This window comes from Cyprinus carpio, chromosome A7, assembly GCF_018340385.1.
Source record: "Cyprinus carpio isolate SPL01 chromosome A7, ASM1834038v1, whole genome shotgun sequence".
NCBI lineage: Eukaryota > Metazoa > Chordata > Actinopteri > Cypriniformes > Cyprinidae > Cyprinus > Cyprinus carpio.
This window is the reverse complement of record NC_056578.1, coordinates 19260172-19280638: the sequence shown is the minus strand read 5'-3', so window position 1 is coordinate 19280638 and position 20467 is coordinate 19260172. Positions and strand designations below refer to the sequence as shown.

Here is a 20467-nt window from a genome sequence, read left to right as displayed (position 1 = left end):
ATCAAATTATTTTTTAGGGGGGCTGGGCAGAAGTTTAGGGGGGCTGAAGCCCCCCTAAAAAGGGCCTAGTGACGCCCCTGGTCCTGTGCACTGAGCGCTCTCTAGTCCCCATCATGAGTAGACACGCCCCTTACTGCTAACTTGCTACAAGTTTGTTTTGGTACTCGGCGGACTCAAGCGTTTTTGAAAAAAAAAAATACACACCCCACCTTTAAAGGTGCTGTATGTAAGTTTTTGACTCTACTAAAGCATAAAAATACCATAATATGTTTGCAGATATTTAAGAAACAAGCTAAGTTAACATACTTGTTTATCTGAAAAACAATGCTTTAGTCAGTTATTCTACAATGAAAATGTGCGTTCCGGGGCGGAATGTCGGTCTTTGTTTTGGTTTGTGAAACCTGCTCACTGCCAGTTTAATAAAATTACAATTGTATTTCTGCACCTCAGGTGCCAGTTTACAGAAAACACAGCTGGCTCAATCTGGCAACCTGCGTGTGCGTCAAGGAGTGGTCATGGTGAAACTTCAAAACATTTGGTATTCTGAAAAGCCCTGAATGTGCTCTTTACAGCAGTGGTCCCCAACCCCCGGGCCGCGGACCGGTACCGGTCCGTGCGTCATTTGGTACCGGGCCGCACAAGAAAGAATAAATAAATTTACAGTCGGTAACTTCTGGCGCTGGCGTCTGGCGGAAGAACATTGTAGCCGGAGCTACTTCTCTCTGTTTACATCTATGGCGAGTCACGCAGGTACTGTGCTACTCTGCAGACGTACACGCTTGGGCCGACCCCCACCAGACTAAAATAGTCCGAATATAAACACTTATTATCGGTGTACCGTGGTGATTAAGGATAAGACAAAAACACGGTTTGGAAAATGGATTCATGATGTACTCGCTCATTATATATATTTTATACATTTTCAACACAAAACAACACTGTGGCACAGCCCTGCGCTGATTGGACCAGAAGAGCCGGGAGCGGTGGATTTTTGCAAAACAAATAACAGAGGCTCTAGGTGGAGGTAGAAGTGCGCTGAAGCCAAGCTAAAGGCTCCCACTGATTTAGCGTTATGGTGAGCTAAAATTTTCATGGACGTTATATTCTTTTTTGTAGTGTATCTTATTTTTAAGGCATGTTTAAACGTAACCATAGCGACCAGAGTCAGTGAGCGTTAGGATTAGGGGGCAGAGAGGATGTTATTCATGTTATGTTGTTGGCGCGATGTTACGAGGACGCTGCTAATAAAATTGCATACGAATACACAGTGGATTTATGTTTATTATTATATTTACAATATACCACAGTTTTTACGCCAGTTATGTCATTTTATTTTGTTGTATTTATCCGTCACACTTTAAAGACCGGTCTGTGAAAATATTGTCTGACATTAAACCGGTCCTTGGCGCTAAAAAGGTTGGGGACCGCTGCTTTACAGGACATCCAGACTTGACCGTGACATAAGGTTTTAGAGAAATTCGCTAAAATTTAAAGCAAAACTTCATAGCTGGAAGTATATATATCTTCAGGTTTGGTTCTCCATAGGTGGCTTTAACAGAAGCATAAAGCAAGTTAAATATCTCTTTGGAGAATATAAATGGGGATGTTTACTTCCGCAACCTGTTGCTCTTTATTGGCTCTGCAAGAAGTGCGCTGGCCAATAATATTCGTCTTTATTCCCAGGTCTGAAAGCCCAGCGTTTCTAGGACAACGACTCGCAAACAAATGAGCGTGGTGTTTCCTACTTTGTTTGGTTAGAAAGAAAACCTTTTATATCGCGAAGTCGACGGAGCTGATCTAAAACCTACAGGGCACCTGAATAATGGTAAGAATGATGCAGATTTGATTAATGTTAGTCAAAAAACCAAGAGTAGTCTGTTTAACGAACTGGGTAATCGTTGCAGATGCTACAATCGATGCGCGAATAAAGGTTAAATTAATTAGCGAGGCTGTGCTGTGGAACTTAGTAGAGACGGTCTCTTTGCAGTCTTTCATGAGCCAGCAGCGCGACATCTCTCACAGCCACCATCAGAAGATGATGCTGGAGTTCCGCAAACAGGAGGAAATGCGTGAAGATCAAACTAAACGCATCGCCAAAGAGCGGCAGCTGCAAGCCAACATCCAGTGCGACGAGAGAGTCGAGAAAAAGCGCTTCCTGCGCAAAATGCAAGACGAAGAGTATGGCAGACAAATCGAGGAATCACTTCTCAAGGTTGGTTTTACTCTGTTAGTTATAAAATACGTCAGCTGTATCCTCAAATCGAGACGCGTGGTCTCATTTCTTTTATTTGTTAGGATCCCCATTAGCTGTGCCCTGTCTTCCTGAGCTCCAAAAATTAAAACATGCATGAAACATTAACCATGCATTTAAGCTCATTCATGCATCTAACACTCTAGACTCTTTTAAAACCTGCAAAATGTATGTTTTTAGGCAGAAGAGGACAGACAGTTCAGAGAGAGGCAGCTTGAACAGGAAGAGAGGATGGCCAAGGAGCTGGCCAGAATTAATAATGAGAAACTCCGAGATGAGAAGATGAGGCAGTGCATTAAAGAGAACAGGTAAGAGACTGGAGAGCTTAACGGCACTCTACAGCACTGCATAATGTTTTTATAGGTTTACCATTTATTAAGCTCTGTGTTTTATTGGCAGCGTTGAGCTTCAAGAGCTAGAGTTAAAGCTCAAGTCTGCCTACCTGAACAGAGAGTGGGCAGCACAGGTGGCAGAGAAGGAAGCCGTGCGATATGAGACAATGGTAACGGTGTGACCTGCAAATGTGTGTCTTACATTTAGGTCTCTTATTCAGAGGTTCTGCTTATTGTGAATTTACATCTTACCAGCGACAAGAGGCTGCTGTTGCCCGTAAGATGAAGGACGAGCACAAGTGTGCAGACATGGAGAAGGAGAAGCAGGAGCAGAGGAAGTATGAAGAGGTAGTGCGTTACCAGCAAGAACTTGAGCGGCAGCTCGAGGAGAAAGAGCACAAGAGACAGGAAGCCTATGAAGAGTTTCTTAAAGAGAAACTCATGGTGGACGAAATAGTGCGGAAGATCTATGAGGAGGATCAGAGGTACGTGTGTTCTGTGTATTCCCTTTTTCCTGAGTGTAATATTTTCTACTTAGTTTTTGGAAATTTTTGCGAAAACAGATTATATCATCTCTTTTAGATGAGCTGGTCAAATAATTCTAGAATGGTTTGAAACTGACAAACCTTATTTACAGGGAGCTTCAGTTACGACTCGAGAAAGTGGTGGCCACCCAGAGATATATTGAAGATTTTAAAAAGCAGCAAGCGGAGTGGAGACATTTAGAGCGAGAGAAGGTGGAGGCGGAGAACAGGCGCATCATTGAGTTTGCACACTACCAGCAGAGGAAGGAGGAGGACAGGATGGCCACAGTTAAAGAGCGAGAGCAGGCGAAAGAAACCCTCCACAAAATGGTACATGACAGCACACCCTCTGTTGCCGTTAAGTTCAGGTGAGTAATCAAGATACAAGTATTAATGTGTTCTTCCTTTCCTTCTTGTTTAGCTCTCTGTGCAGATCGAGATGGAGAAAAGAGAGCGTGAGAAGATGGAGCGCGTCCGTGAGGAACTTCATTTGGAAGAGCAGGCCGAGGCTGCAAGACAACAGGAAATTGTGAGGAACTCTCTTACAATGTCTCTTAACACATCTCACTTTACTGGATACACTTTGTACATTTTTACAAAGTAAACACACGTTAATCTTATGTAGGGTTGCCAGATCAGGAAAAAAAATTCTTTCGTCTTTTTGTTTTACTCTGCTTCTCTCCACATTCACTCTTGTTTTTTCTACACACAAGCATAAATGTGCAATTAATCTATAATGGCAAACTTAATTTACCTGCTTTCAAATTCATGATTTGTGGGCGAAACTTGTGAAACCTCTACTTTGTGATGTGACATGAAACACACTTCCAGGTATTCATTCCAAGGATTGATACACATTTTCATTTAAATTTGTCTGCAAATAAACCTTTTGGTGGCTAAGGTACATTATAAAAGTGGCCCAAAAACACACAACATTACAATTTTTCCTGCAACATTTTTTAAATAGGCCAGTTGTGCAGGAAAACTGCAACCCTGGCAACACTAGTCTTTATGATGCCTATCTAGAAAAAGTCGGAGTCATATTTCAATTAACCAAGAAAATTAAGCTTATTTCAGGACCATTAGGATTTTCTACACTGTGACTTTATTCAGCAACGTACCCTAATGATAATACTTATTTTTGTCATATATTTTTACTTATATAGTTATATATTTACTTATATAGTCATATAGTTTTATTTTTAATTATTAAAAAATCAGTGGTTTATAATAATAATTATTTATAAGAATTTATTTGTAGAATTTAGAATTATTAGAACAAATAAAATTATTTGTAGAATTTGATGCTTTTTTTTTTTTTTTTTTTTGAGATTCACTAACACCATGTAAAACTACTTATATTTACCATCTCTTTAAATCATGTCACTCACAGGAAGAGATGGAGAAGAGGATCCGGCAGCGGCTAGAGCTGCAGCAGACCTGTCAGGAGATGATGGCCTTCAAGCAGTTGCGCATACAAGCTGAGAAAGAGGAAGAGGAGGCTTTTAGACAGTTGCTGATGGCCAAGTTTGCAGAGGATGACCGCAATGAGCAGATGAATGGCCAAAAGCGTCGTATGAAACAGTTGGAACACAAACGGGCTGTGGAGAAGCTACTGGAAGAAAGGAGACAGCAGTATCTGGCTGAACAAGTAAGACTCAAAGCCACAAATCAAGCATGCAAATGTGCAACTTAGACATTAGTTCCTTCTGATTCAGACTATACCAATTACCACTGATAGTACAGACAACATTGAATGAATGAATCTAAATATTCAACAGGAGAGGGAGGAAGAGGAGCGAGCTATGGAGAAGGAGAGAGAGGCTCAACGACGAAAGATCATTGAAGAGGAGAGACAGAGGCTCCTAAAACAGCATGCGACGAAACTGTTGGGATACCTACCAAAAGTGAGAACACCACACTCTAGTACACAGACACTCGTTTGTGAGCCATCTCACATAATCAGTCATTACTTAGATGATTTGTATTTTTGCTTATTTTCCTTATTTTCTAGGGTATTTTCAGAGAAGATGACCTAGAGCACTTTGATGAGGATTTCAAAAACAATTTCAAACAACGACAGGCTGATATTTTCTCAGATGAGGGTTGGGGAGATGCGTTGCAGTAGGGTAATTCCTGTCATGACCACCACATGGCGCTCTTTTTAAATCCAATCTGTTAATGCTGGTATACTTAACAGTGCATTAGGTGCATCTGCCACTTTCACAAACTACTGAAAACTTTCATACATGATACAAATTTAACTTTATCTTAAATAAATGTATACAGTATATTCAAACTAATTGTGTAGTGTGTTACTTTATAACTGTAAATAGTATAGTGTAGAAATCTAAAATGTCAAACTCAATTAGGCTAATGATGAATTATTAGCCTCAAAAAGATACTACCTATTAAATAGATGTGAAAATCTGAATCTCCTATGATGGATTTGTCACATTATGTAAGTGTTTAATGTTCTTACTGGGTAATAAATTGTTTTTCCCTGAGCTGTTAAAAGGTAAATTTAACTTTTTGTAGACCTCTAAATGAATTCACCAAATGTTCACCATTTATAGACAAGACTTGGTTAGCCTTCCTCACACAAGCATTTTCTTTCCTCCTGAGTGATTTCATTGCTTCCTAAGAAAGAACTGGATATGGTTGATGGTTGCCAGGCAGTATATCATACGAGCAAGAATTTAATCAAATGTGACTGCTCATGTACAGTCAAGTCTGTCAGTGTCTCAATGGCTGTCAGTCATTCTGTTCAGTTAGTCCATTGCATTGGTCTGGCTGCTGTCATGGCCGTACAGTTCTTCCATCTAAGTGTTTACTGTTATCTATATCTGAACTATAAAAATATGTCAAGTCTCTCGTGTAACAGCTCTTATGAAATTCCCTATAAAAAGGCTGTCACTGTAAGAAACATGCTAAAATGCAACTCATTTTAAAATAATCATCCAGTATAATGAATTTCATTGGAAATGTCAATAAATTTATCCCGCAAACTTCACCATCCGTCAATTTTAGAAGTTAATTTTCAATTCTATGCCTGGCAAATTCAGTTTTATTAGATCACCACATACTCTTCTTACGCACAACGCTGATAATAAAAGCTCCTTTGCTTTCCGCATAATACATCTCACTCTCTCAATGAAATTCAAGTAATGACCTCAGAGTAGTTGAGAGGTACTGTATAATGTTAAAAACTGAAAGGTCTGTAAACCTTTTTGTGTGTCTTGCAGCTAATTTCCTGTGTGATACAGCTTCAGCGTTGAAATGTCAATACCAAGCTAACACTGGTAATGAGTCAATAAGGTAAGATTGTGAAAAGTGTGCTGTCAATATTGTTACAATGTCAGATGACCTTTTGAATGAGCATAAAAATGACAAAAGGATCATTCAAGATCATTTACTTGTCTTTGGATGGATTGGCGCTTGTAATATATACATACACTACTAGTCTTTGCTTACAGAGGTTGCTTTAATTTGATCAGAAAAACAGTAAAAACAGTCATTTTGTTATTTTAAATTGTAATATTACAGTCCTCAGTGTCATGTTCCTTCAGAAATCATTCTAAAAAGATTCTTTGGTGATCGAGAAACATTTAAATTCAATGTTAAACAGTTGTTCTACTTAATATTGTGGAAGACATTTATTTCTAGATTTGATGAATAGAAAGTTCAAAGAACAGCACTTTTTTTAATAGAAATATTTTGGAACATTATAAATGTGATTACTTCCCTTTATGAAACGGGAAGTCGTCTTGATTTCCTCCAGTGCTTTAAAAAAATAATTATGGAATCATATACCCCTCTGTCCTGCCCTATGTCACAGCCCTATTTTGCACTCTCCATCATCCATACAGGATGATGAAGACATCATAGTTTGCCAAGCGTGCCAGATGCACATGCAGCAGGCTGATGCACATGTTTATCCCTGGTCACACACTCAGACATTATGCGAAATTAGCTCTCCGAGCTTCAGAGCTATACACATTAATTTCTTCCTTTCTACATTTACCTTTAATTAACAGATATAAAAGGTCAACATCAAAATCTACAGTCTCATAAAGTTTGTAGACCATGCCAAAACTTGACTCAGTTGCTTTGCAGCTCAGTTAAACCACTAATGAGAGTTACCTAGTTCTTTTTCCCAGCACTGGAGCAAATCATATTTGGTCCACCTTCTGGAATGGGTTTTCTTACTAGGCTGGTCAAATATTTCTTAAGATTCTCATCTTTCAACTGAAGCTTTGTAATCATGACCAGACTTAATCTTTCCTGACATTGTTCTGCATCACATACCTCGTCTCACCTGGGAGCGCAGGAAGCACTAATACCTTGAAGGAACTTCAAGTTGTTTGACAGACCAATGAACTCACAGTAGCTTACTCTTTCATTGCCTTTTTCTTGCAACCTAGGTTGAGGGGAATGTCCTATGGCTGAGACGGAGTGCAGATTGAATTGTCTCGGAATGAAGTCTCTGCAGAAGCTGTGCGTCTACAGTGAAGCTTATGCTAATAGACCAGACTCCAGTGCTGCATTGGATTAGTCTGAACATGATTTGACTTGGCTCAATCATGCTATACGTCACCGGTTCTGCACAAACACCCTTATTATATATTGCCAAAAGGAAATTAACTTAATCTCAAAAGTAAATATAAGGTGTACATGCTAACCATATTAAGATATGTGCATCTTTAGATGAAACATTTAGATGATATATGCGTCTTTAGATGAAACATGGCTCATTCCGTGGTTCTTTTTTGACCCCCAGATAGTTGTTACCACCAAAACATTCAAGCATTTCCTGTGCCTTATCTCTAAATGAGTTGTGGTTATATGAATGGGATATTCTTTGAGTCATAAAGTACAAAGCATTTTGATTTGCACACATCATGCTTTTCCACATGTTAATGATACAGTATAGGAAATTGGTTTGCAAAGCTAAAGATATTCTCATAGATGCAAACTCCTGACTTTTCAGTGAAAATTCACCTTTTTGAGATCAAAATGGGGGGGATGTCTTTTTACAGTGCCGGAAGTACCAACTCAGTTCTGTACCCGCTTGAAGTCAACTGTGTGTTTTTGTGTGCGTGCTCTGGTTTTGAATTGCAAAACCAAAAGCTTCTATTTACAACGTGTCTTGCATCATTGAGTATTGTAGCCAATCACAGGCATCTCTGTTGAAAGCCGTGGCCAATCAGAGGTGTTTACTCTAGGTTAGTCAAAATCCACTCTGATCTAATTTGTTTTCGCAAGTTTGCGTAGTTCTAGACGCTCGTAGATCTTCCTAACAAGACATATAGCATACATGATATAAATAAGATATTCATTGTGTAGTTAGTTATTGATTATATCAGGAGTTTTCGCATGAGTAAGCTCGGTCAGTTACTCTATAAGGAAAGCACCCTTTGCTCGGTTTCTCTGCATACTTCAGAAAAGTTTGAGGAAAAGTTTAAGAGGACCAAACCGTCCACACAAGTTACTGTTTCAGGAATGAAAAATGCGAGTGTGAAAAAAAGGGAATCCGCCAAATTGATCCGTGATTGACAGTGATGATAACTGTAGCAATGGACGGAACAAACTATCTGACAAACCAATGTTAAAACGGAGCTAGCCTGTGCTTTAAGTGGTGCAGAGTAAATTCAGAATAACAAAACTACAGCAGCAAGTCTGTGTTGCCTATAGCAGCTTCTACAGGTAAAGATAACTTAAAGCTCTCCTTTTGATGTGTCCTTTTTAGGCAATGTTTGAAAAAATATAGTTTTTAAATATATTTTTAAAAAGCGCCAAAATATTTCATGCATTATTTAATAATTTAAATATTTAACCCTACTAGGCTGTTGGTGTCTGGGCTTATTTATATATTTTAAAATGACATGAGACTTTGGGACTTCCTGCACTTGCTATACTTCATAGTCATTTTATAACAAATCCAAAAGCAAGACATGAGAAAAACTAGGGAGTTGAAATGGCAACTGAGCTAATTTGTGATCCTCTGCTGCCATCTACTGGATATAATGGTAATTTCATGTCATTTTCATCTTAAAGGGGTCATATGATGCGATTTCAAGTTTTCCTACACCCCCAAATTTCTACAACACTTTTTAGAAAAAATAACATAACAAAACCCAAAAATACAAAAAAATAAAACCCAAAGTGCCCAAATGTTCACGCAAAGAAAGAAGGCATAACTTTAGATTCTCGCTGTAGTATTGTTGCTGCCGCCATGTTGTGGAGACGTTGTGTGTTTCGTTGTGAAAGCGAAAATACTTTGGCCTTCCAAAAGAGGACATGACTAGAAATCAGTGGTTAAGTTGTATTTACAACACTGTTCCAGAACAGTTCAACCTAAATATCAGATGTGTGCTGCACATTTTATGGAGGACGGTTTCCTGATTCTGGGAGGGTACGTTAGACTACAAATGCAGATATGGTTTTATGTTTACACGGCGTGATGCATGCAACACGTAAAAAGACAGTATAAGTCATTATAATCTGTAATTATGTCCCCACTGGATGCAACAAATGGCTTATTTGCAATGGGTTTTATTGTTTTTGTCTTGTCGCGTTGGTGTTCTGACCGGGATATGGCAAGGGGCGTAACTTTTCTGTCACACACTTGAGGTATTCAGCCAATCACAATGCACTGGATAGCTGGCCAATCAGAGCACACCTCGCTTTTCAGACCGATGAGCTTTGTAAAAAAAAAAACGTGTTTCAGAAGGCGGGGCATAGAGGAGAAACAATAATGTACAGTATGTGGAAAATAATGTTTTTGAACCTTAAACTGCATTAACATTTCATTACATCAAATACACAAAATAATGTTCTTTTTAACAACATCATATGACCCCTTTAAGTCTTTGTTACGTCTTTGAGACATTTTTTTTTTCATAAATGAAAGTGAACATTTAAACATTTAAAGTTGGCAGAGTTAAAAAAAAAAATTATAATAAAGGCTTTTTATTATTATTTTAAGTGTTTATGGTTTTATTTAGTGAAAAACAAAAATAGTGCAAAATGCTGTTGGATCTGGTATAAACTGGCTGTATTTCAATAGATGGTGAATCTCTCACTTCATAAAGCCTAATGAGATGTGTACTTATGGGCTCCTTTACAAAAGACTGTCTGCCTGTCCCCCTGAGGAGGGGTATGGAGGACTTTCAGATCAATGACCAAGAAGTGGGAGGCACAGACAATGGACCAATAAAGCACAGAAGTAGCGTGAGAACATCTGAATAAAAGATTAGTCATGTTGTTTGGAAATGGACGTACGGCAATACCTAATTATATTGCATTTTGAGCTAATTAATGCTGGTGTGAGCTTGTAAACAGCCATTGCTCATAACTACCACATCATTAATAATCCGAGCAATGCTCATTGACATGCTTTTTATTATTTTCCATGTTTCTCCCTTTGGAACAAATCACCCCCGGACTGGAACTATAGTGTGAATTGGGGCCATTGGTTTGGAGATATCAAAAACCAGTGACAAGCACATTCCGAATCAGTCGTCACCAGTTAATCTAGGCCTGCTGCTGTGTCTTAATAGACCGTTATCCACATCACTTCAGCACTGATCTTTCCACAGAGGTGTGGAAATAAAGCTCACCGATCCCAGACCAACCTTGGAAAGAGTAAATAAATAAACAAATGTCGACTATGAACCAAATGAAAGATTGGGTGTGTTTAAATGCCAAGGTCTATGACTCGATTTTTATGAATCTTTTAATGGATTGTCAGGCAATAGTGCTGAAGTATATCAGCCCAGTACCATTGTGTGATAGTCGATTTTACAGTATATTTTATTTACATTTGTTCTCCCATTATTTGTTCTTCCATTTATTTACATTTACTTCCATTTGTTCTGTTTTTTCCCTCTCTTTTCTCGTGATCTTGATCAACTACTAATAGACTGGTAATTAATGCACAATGTTATATTGACATTTTGTGATACTTCAATCAATACTAAGCATTACTATTATAAATTAATGAACATTATGCATAGTGTAGCCTAAGTACAAAAGTGTTTATTATGATCTGACTCTACAGGGTGATAGGTCTAACCAATATGATACAGTTAAGCATAATAGGGTGTATGGGAGAGATGGGACTTGTTGTCAGTGGGGTAACTTTAAGATTTTGAGTCAAAAGTATAATTTTCCAGCAGTGGTTTTGTATGTGTTTTACTAATATTTAGTTTAAAACGTTATATCAATTATGTTAATAATGAATACATCCAGCATCAGTTTTTGTTTTAGATTTTGGGAAAACAGTTGAAAACACACACACACACACAAACAATCTGTCATACATTAAGGCAGTACATTTTAAAATACAGTACGCAGTGAAAAAAAAATAGAAGTGACAATCCTGTTATCTAATTTCCATTCTATCAATAAACATACAAGTGTTATAAAATAAAAGGGTTTTGTTGTTGTTGTTGTTGTTGTTGTTGTTGTTGTTGTTTTTAATCATAAGGATCTAACGGTCGAATAGTTTTCGATTGCTGAACCTTTTCCAGCGAAAATCTTCTGGTCTGGCTGGTCGGACTTTCCAGAGCCGCGCGCTCCTCCCCTCCTCCGCCTGATCTCTTTATAAATCCAGAGAGAAAACATGATTATCAGACTGTCAGAGGCGTCTTTCTGAGCCCCGCACCTCTCCATATTCTACTATAAAAACAGGAGCACCCACCCATGCTCTCCAAAAAGCTTGACGGACCGCGTGGAGGACAGTCCTTTGACTCCATCAATAAGAGTTACGAACACAAGCAACTCAACAATGAGGTAAGAAAAACTTGTGACATATTCAAAATGCTAAGATTTTTACATATCCAAATGCTAACATTAGTTTTGCTAATATTACACATGAAAATGCTAATATTTTTTAATTATGGAGAAAAAAAGTGAGTTGCCGATAAGTCTTGAGAATTTAGGGCAATCATGAATTGCTGATGTTTAGACTAGAGCAAGGGATAATATAGCTGATATGTATTTTAAAGTTAATTCCTTCCAAAAACTTTCATTAATGTCATCATTATTAACAACAATAGGCCTACTATACATAGGCTACTATATGTACTTATCGTTATTTAAATAGTCATCTTTGAATGTGTATGAACTGTTATGCATTGTATTTTGCAAAATAGTCATCTGCTGATTTGATTTTACAGGACTTTAAAGCTGCTCTCTCTCTCTCTCTCTCTCTCTCTCTCTCTCTCTCTCTCTCTCTCTCTTCATAAGACAGACGAGAACAAAGACAAGATATGTTCCTCCAAGAGAGAACATGCTGCAATTGTCTTCTCTCTGAAGAATGAAGTCAGAGGGGTTGTGAAGGCAATAAAGTTATTTCAGGTGCATTAATGTTTTCCCTTCTTTAAATGTTGTATTGTTGTCATACCTATTATTTTCATTCAGTTAATAAATCTCAATGTATCATCTTCCATTCTTTCTTTCTTTCTTTCTTTCTTTCTTTCTTTCTTTCTTTCTTTCTTTCTTTCCACCTAAATTGTATTTGATTATTTTCAGTATTTTCAGCTTCAGTAGAATCATCATATATATATATATAAATGACACAAAAAGGCATGAATGCTTGAATAGTTGTTTAGTAATTCCAGCTAAAGCAATAAACAGTAACTTTGAAATCCTACTAAGTATGCACTGTGTCCATGAATTAAGTAAATTTATAGATACTTATAGATACCAAGTTCCTTCTCACTCCAAGCCACTGCAGTGTAAAATATATCACATATTATAAATCTGATACTTCTTCAAATATATGTATTATACAGATTAATGTATAAATGTATTTTGTATAAATATTATTCAAACAGTAAATATGGGATTTATAATAAATTTCAATTTCAATTGGCTAAATTACATATTTTTATTCATTGTAAACAGGACAACCAGGTAAAGCTTTTGCATATTGAGTCACGTAAGTCCCGGCGGCGTAACTCAGAGTTGGAAGTACTGGTGGATTGTGACAGTGATCGAGAAACTCTAAAAGAGGTTGTTCAGCTGCTGCGCAAACAAACAAGCATTATAACCATGGACTCACCTGATAGGTTCTCGACTCCTGCAGACGGTACTGTGTTTTACTCCTTCATTGGATAGACGAGTAAGGCACAGAGATTTGTATATAAATCTGTGAAAATACATTTTTCAGATCTTGCTGAGGTGCCTTGGTTCCCCAAGAAGATCTCAGATCTGGATAAGAGTGCCTGTCGTGTTCTGATGTATGGTTCAGATTTGGATGCGGATCATCCGGTCAGTATCGTCTTACTTTTTGCTAGAGAATAAGGCTATAGAAATTCACTGACAAAAGTATTTATGTCATACTGATCATGTATAATACTCTTCAGTATCTGAGCTGCTACCTTATCCATGAAAACCGTATGTACTTGTTCCCATATGATTTCAGGGATTCAAAGACAACGTTTATCGTAAGAGAAGGAAATATTTTGCTGATCTTGCCACTAGTTACAAACAGTACGTTTAAGAATAAGGTTTTAAAACTCTTACATTAATTCCACATATTTATTTTTTTAAATTCACGTGATTCTCTCTCACTCCACAGTGGAGAACCTATACCACGTGTAGAGTTTACAGAGGAAGAGGTGAAGACGTGGGGTGTCGTTTTTCGGGAGCTGAATAAGCTGTACCCCACACATGCCTGTAGAGAGCACCTGAACAACCTGCCTCTGCTCACACAGTACTGTGGCTACAGAGAGGACAACATACCACAGCTGGAGGACGTGTCCAACTTCCTGAGAGGTGGGACATCATGAGTGCACACACAGTGATAACGTACGTTTTTTAAGATACATTTTAACTGTACAATAGCTTCAATACTAGCTGATAGGAAGTATTAGTTGTGTCACCAGCAGAGGGCAGTAGTTGCATGGCTGTTATATTTGTGTTTCAGAGAGAACTGGCTTCACCATTCGCCCTGTTGCTGGGTACTTGTCACCGAGAGACTTTCTAGCTGGTCTGGCCTTCAGAGTGTTTCACTGTACACAATATGTGCGTCACAGCTCAGATCCTCTCTACACTCCTGAACCGTGAGTACAAAGCATACTGTATGTCCCTTTATCTCTTCAGGCCTGTTTATTGATAATTTTCACATGACGTCACACCCTTATAGGAACGCCTACCTGGAGGGCAAAACAAAGCTTTGCTCCACTGACCACCAGCTATTTTTACGCAGTTTGCATTAAGTAGTAATGAAGTAAAACGCAGATATTAAAAGGCGAAATTCAGTAAACACCTTATTGATTATGTATATTTTGTACAGGCAAGCAGATGACTGAAGTGCTATCAGTTGACACAATCTTTTGAAAAAGGCTTTTATGGAGCAGCACCCATTGCAACACTCACTGTCTGTCACACCTGATGCATGACGCGCAGAAATGAAACAGACACATCACCTTTTATACAGTAAATCAAACTGAATCCAGATGATTTAAGCAGTTTATATTTTGCACTTTGGGGTCTGGGCTCCGTTCTTGGGTGAATCAGCTTCATGGATCAAGGTTAAATCACTATTTAATTTTAAATATCAAATAAATGTTGATGTATTGCAGCATTGTAACTTTTTTAACTTTTTTTTTTTTTGTACAGATCTTGTTAAAATTTCAATATTGATTTATAAGTTGTTGTTGTTGTGTTTTTCTTTCATTTGTCATTAAACATTTTTTTCAATGTTTTTTCAGTGTTGAAACAACTGACATTCTTTCAACCACAATTTAATGCTGAAACTCAGGATGATCAAGTTTATGATAATTCTTCATAGCCAGTACTCTCAATAATCATTTTATATTTATGGCAGTTATTAAAGTGCCCCTATTATGCTTATTTTAAAGTCATACATTTATTTTTGGGGTCTGCTAGAATACATTTACATACTTTAAAATTAAAAACAAACAAAGAAAAATTCGTACACTGCTTCAGCACCTCTTTTCACCCTCTGTCTGAAACAATGGCTGCATCTGAAAGCTGAAAAAGCCTGCCTTCGGAGAATGCATTCCAAGGTGAGAAGGCATCAAGGCACGTCCAAATCCAATGTCATCTTCACTTTCTGTCTCCTGAGATGCCTTCATCTGATCGATTTTTGAAGGCAGAATAGATGTATCCTTTGCTGCCTTTAATATCCCACAATCCTGTGGATTCCATTCCGTGACAGTTGAGCTAAAAAAATAAGGATGTTGTCTGAAAGTTGCATTTGGTGGTCAGTTTCTGTGTAAATGTAAGTTTCTGACCAACTTTTTCCATTTTTGATGTTACTTCTATTGAGATATCAGTATTATTAATTAAATATTAGCTTAGTTATCACCAAATCTCACTCTATTTTGTTGTAGATCCTTAAACTGTTACACTGCCTCAGAAGCCTGTCAGTTTCACGAGGTGCCTTCATGTGCAAACGCTGCCTTCAGAATCATTGCCTGATAAAACAGTGAGGCAACAAGTCAGCAGCTTAAGCTTTTGGACACAGCCACTCTGCTTTAGTTTCAGTCTCTTTAAAGCCCGGCTTTCTGAAAAGCCCAGTTTGCACCAGTTGGTCAGCTAGCCCAGCCTGTTGTTTGATTGGTCTATTGGATTTTAGCTCCCGAGTTTTAATGAGCAACTGTGGCATTGGTCCATATAATTTTTTTTTTTATTTTTTTTTTGAACTTGCAGCATGTTTATGTTTTATCAAATTTATGTAGACATAGCGAAATTACTAACCTAATTTTTCTTTGAGGGCGGGCCAAAGAAGACAGTAGGTGGGAATTATGCAAATGTTAAACATGGTGATGTAGTTAAGTCAGAGAGATAATAGCAGGACTAAAAACAGTGTTTTAGGCAAGTGTTTTCTATTTTTTATCTCCATTTGGTTTCTTTGTAACTTTGCAGATGGCTTACATGCACAAACAGATTTATTACACATTAAAGGAAAGGTAAAATCATAAACAACATAAAGGTGCCCTTTAAAAGAAATACTCAATGTGGTAACCCAGAAATCCAGAGTTGCAATTCTACAGCTGTACCAATGTTCACATCAAATCTTTATGCGCGTTTGCTCCTGCTTCACTTACACACTGTTTGTGTATGTCTTGTGTACTAGGCCTTATTCTGCTTGGTCAAAAAAGCTTGACAAATCATTAAAGAGGTCTTCATTTCTGTGTCTTTCAGGGACACATGTCATGAGCTGCTGGGTCATGTTCCTCTGCTGGCCGAACCCAGTTTTGCTCAGTTCTCTCAGGAATTAGGACTTGCTTCTCTCGGTGCGTCTGATGATGCTGTGCAGAAGTTAGCAACAGTATGTATTTCTGTACATTTCGCTGTCCTAGGCATAAAGCTTTAATGCAGTAGTTTTGATGGTGGTTATGTTGGTTTGTGTGCCACTGCAGTGCTATTTCTTCACGGTAGAGTTTGGCCTCTGTAAGCAGGAGGGTTCGCTCAGAGCATACGGCGCTGGGCTTCTCTCTTCAATCAGTGAACTTAAGGTAGATACACATAATCAGTTTAAGAATTATAGATAACAACAAAAATGTGTAATCTAATAACTAGTTTGAACAAAAAATACGAATTCACTTTTTAATTATTTTTAAAAGATACCAAAGCTGCATTCATTTGATCAAAAACACAGGTATATTGTGAAATATTATTACAATAAATATTTTCTATTTAAAATATTTTCTATTTAATATATTTTAAGCTGAATTTTCAGCAGCCATTACTCCAGTCTTCAGGGTCACATTCTTCTGTAATCATTCTAATATGCTGATTTAATTCTCAAGAAACATTTCTTATTGTTATCACAGTTGAAAATATTTGTGTAAACAAAGTTCATAAGAACTGCATTTATTTGAAATAGAAATCTTGTGTAACATTGTAAATATTGTTACTGTCACTTTTGATACATTTACTGCATCGTAGCTAGATAAAAGTATTCATTTCTTTAAAGAACAATCTTATTAACCCTAAATTTTGAACAGTACTGTAACTGCAGTTAATGGAGTTAAGTGAAGTGAATGACTCTGAAACACATATGTTTTGTTTTAAAGCACTCTCTCTCAGGCTCTGCTAAAATCATGCCCTTTGAGCCCAATGTCACCTGTAAACAGGAGTGTCTCATCACCACCTTTCAAGATGTTTACTTTGTTTCTGAGAGTTTTGAGGAAGCCAAATTTAGAATGCGGTAAATCTGTTTTTCAATATGTGACCTATTACTTTTGCATGCTGTATCATTATTGTTTTGCTTTGACCATATATTTCCTCTATTTTATTCTTCACAGTGAATTTGCAAAGACAGTCCAGCGTCCATTCTCCCTGCGGTATAACCCGTACACACAGAGCGTGTGTGTGCTGAAGAACGTGCCCAGCATCAACGATGTGGTCGAGGAGCTCAGACACGAGCTGGACATTGTAGGAGACGCTCTCTGTCGACTCAGTGCACACCTTGGTGTCTGAAACCATTATGACGCTTGCTCATATTAATAGCATTTATTCCTGCTGTCTCTTATATCAAGGCATGTTACTCAACATTCAACACTGCAATAGTATTATCTCATTGCCTGCCTTCTCTGACTTAATGTCTGCCTTCTCTGACTTAATGTCTCTGTGAGCACCTTTCCTCTGCTAGTGAAAATCTGACAAATACCACAAAGCTCTTAAATATCCAAACACTGCTTTTAGGAGAGTGTTTAAGTGCTCTTTAAATACACCAACTAGAGTCCTTCACTGCTATTCAGACACCACCACAGCAAAAACTACAGCCATGACATTATATCATGATCACTATATTCATACAGTCTAGATACTCTAACCTCTTCTCCGCTCCAAATTCAGTCTCTGTAAATACACAGGAAACGTGGAAATGGTTCATCCTTGTAGAGTTTATAATCTTCGAAGCCAAAGCTTAGGTTTGAAAAGCAGTCCTACAACGTTATATCTTGAGGCTTTAATTCTTAATTCTAAACTTGTGTATTCTCAACCAGTTAAAGGTCTTTGTTTTTTTTTTTGCCAACATCAAACCTACTGAACCTTGTAGGAAATAGAGCCATTAATTTCTTACCATGAGCTGAATCATTTATTTATTAGTGTTTGTGATATAAAAAATATGTAACTAAAATGTTCCACCTTTTTCCTATTATCCTGATGTGAATCTGAAACTGTTGTGTATATTGTTTTGTGCTCTGAAAACTGTAATCCTTGCTGCTCGTCCATGGCCATTCGTGTTTATGCTTATTGAATGCTAATTAAGTAAAGTGATTCTTATAAGGTGAGATCAAAATGTAATTAATAAATACATGTATAAATGCAGCCAACTTTTATAAAATAATTTGTTAGCAAACTCTGTCTGTATCACACCAATGATTCAAACGGTATTATTGAAACAAATTATCTCATAAAACCCACACTTCTGGTATACAGTATTCACTGGCCTGTAAACATCATCATTCACTAAGAAGTAAAATTACTGTACCCTACAGTGTGACACAATGGCCAAGAGAGGGCAATGTTGTTCTATTACAGTGATTTAAACTAAAACTTGAGACACACAATCAATATAACCTGAAATTCAGGTAAACATAAGTTTCTAAAACGGACTGATTTCAAGCAAGATTCTCTTCACACTATATCTCCAGTACAGACACATCTTTCTGAAATAATTACAGAGTCAAAGTGTTTCAGATTATTGGGTCATGTACATATGAAGGTGCCTTCTAGAAGCAACCAGGTTGTTACTGAATCACACCGAAGAGATACTGAGCTCTCAAAAGAAAACAAAGAACTTGGGATATTTCCAAGATCCCCTTTCACTACAGATATGAACACTTGTAATTAGATTACCACAAGGTTTCATTTCATGCACATTACATCTTGCGATAAATGAAGGAGATGCTTGGACTGTATTTAATGGAGGAGCAATAACATCAAAGTACTCTGACTGTTTCCAGATCCACTTCCAACAACAGAATGTTTGAAGTCGTCTGGAGATTTCTGGTAGACAGCCACATTAAATATCAATGTTCTTCGGTTTTCATCAAAATGTCATGCACTATGACAATAAAACATGTCATATTGCATTTTAAATAACATTCAGATCTGTATGGGGTTCTTTACTGATTTTGCAGTATGCATTTATTGTGTGCATTGCACACAGATTTAGTAAGTTAATTCATACAGTTATACTTGAACCTGAAGGCTACATACTGTTTTTATTGGCTGAAAACATTAGGTTTTCCTATCTACATATTCACTTATTGTGCATTTAAAGCTTACAGTGGGGCAGTAAAAAATCTGCAAACACACTCCAGTGCTCCTTTTGTAGTCATAGAAGAGATAGGATGAGAGAGAGAGAGAATCAAAAGGGGGCTTGGCTGCTTTACAGGGTTCCCACCAGTAGAGATATGAAAGGGCAGACAGCAAAGAGCTGTAGGTGAAATGCATGTGTGTCGATGTTTCTTGTGGGCAAGTAGTCCGTATGTGGTCAGCTTTTCTCAACTAAGCACTGATATAAAGATTAGATAACAGAACGACACTAACAGAAAAAGATTTTTATCATTCATATTGAGGGATATTAAAGGGTATAGCATATTAGCTGCAACATTATTAGATCTATTTAATATTTTGACATTGATATTAACAATTTAGTACTAATAATATATTCTATATAATATTAATGAGAGCACAATACCATCAAGAGCAGATAATCATAATACAAAAAATAAATAAGTCATTAACTTATTATTATTATTATTTTTTTTTTACAAATATTAAGAAGTTTTATTTATAACCTTTTATAATCAACTCCTTTTTCTGATTTACACTCTATTTCTATTCTCTCTCTTCATTATCTCCTACCAGAGCTCCTCTGTCTTCACTGCCAGTAGTCCCAACCACTTAAGCGATTGTGAAGGCATAATTGGTGTTCATTAAACTTTCAGGGCTGGCTGCTTGATGGCAGGCCGTCCTGTGACAGCACGGGAAGATGGAGTAACTGCATGAGCAGCAGAAGGCCCTGAGCAGACTAACTGCACATGCTCAGTGACCTTCAGCCTCATCATCAGCACAGTCACAGATAGTTTAGCTCATTACTCACCTCCAGTGAGTAGCAGATGAGGTTATCTCCTGTACAGGAAGAAGCAAACATGTAACTATCATTTCCCTGGATTCACTTAAGGAAATTGAGCTATATAAACAGCATTTTAAAATTTCTATTTGAATCTCATTCTCTCTCCTAATCGGATCTCCTCTGAGATATGACACTTCAAAGCAGAAGTAAGACCCTCAAGGAAATTTTCCTTTATTTCAGATCCAATTGGAGTCCAACCTGTAAGTAAAACCCCAAGCACAGCATTGAT

General features: G+C 37.5%; 2 protein-coding genes across 7 annotated transcripts; both read left to right on the top strand.

Moving 5' to 3' along the window:
* The first annotated feature begins 937 nt into the window (after nucleotides 1–937).
* Nucleotides 938–9177, top strand: LOC109077219 (meiosis-specific nuclear structural 1). 5 transcript variants are annotated; one of them, XM_042760151.1, is made up of 11 exons: nucleotides 994–1075; nucleotides 1684–1825; nucleotides 1905–2212; nucleotides 2432–2559; nucleotides 2651–2753; nucleotides 2839–3068; nucleotides 3221–3437; nucleotides 3529–3636; nucleotides 4501–4758; nucleotides 4889–5014; nucleotides 5122–6273. In XM_042760151.1, exons 3-11 carry the CDS (start codon nucleotides 1994–1996, stop codon nucleotides 5233–5235), a joined length of 1503 nt encoding a protein of 500 aa, XP_042616085.1. In that variant the 5' UTR covers nucleotides 994–1075; nucleotides 1684–1825; nucleotides 1905–1993; the 3' UTR covers nucleotides 5236–6273. The 5 variants fall into 5 exon arrangements, 4 of the variants coding, with proteins under 4 accessions (XP_042616086.1, XP_042616085.1, XP_042616084.1 ...); XM_042760150.1 differs by having other exon boundaries at nucleotides 1988–2212; nucleotides 5122–6272; XR_006160441.1 differs by lacking the exons at nucleotides 994–1075; nucleotides 1684–1825 and adding exons at nucleotides 6353–6425; nucleotides 7532–9177 and having other exon boundaries at nucleotides 1852–2212; nucleotides 5122–5236.
* Nucleotides 9178–10128: 951 nt separating this feature from the next.
* Nucleotides 10129–18533, top strand: LOC122145627 (tryptophan 5-hydroxylase 1-like). Of its 2 annotated transcripts, none has more exons than XM_042760153.1 (11): nucleotides 10129–11903; nucleotides 12360–12470; nucleotides 13020–13203; nucleotides 13285–13385; nucleotides 13540–13607; nucleotides 13696–13892; nucleotides 14044–14179; nucleotides 16290–16416; nucleotides 16508–16603; nucleotides 17165–17298; nucleotides 17396–18533. In XM_042760153.1, exons 1-11 carry the CDS (start codon nucleotides 11814–11816, stop codon nucleotides 17568–17570), a joined length of 1419 nt encoding a protein of 472 aa, XP_042616087.1. In that variant the 5' UTR covers nucleotides 10129–11813; the 3' UTR covers nucleotides 17571–18533. The 2 variants fall into 2 exon arrangements, with proteins under 2 accessions (XP_042616087.1, XP_042616088.1); XM_042760154.1 differs by having other exon boundaries at nucleotides 11751–11903; nucleotides 12364–12470.
* Nucleotides 18534–20467: the final 1934 nt, after the last annotated feature.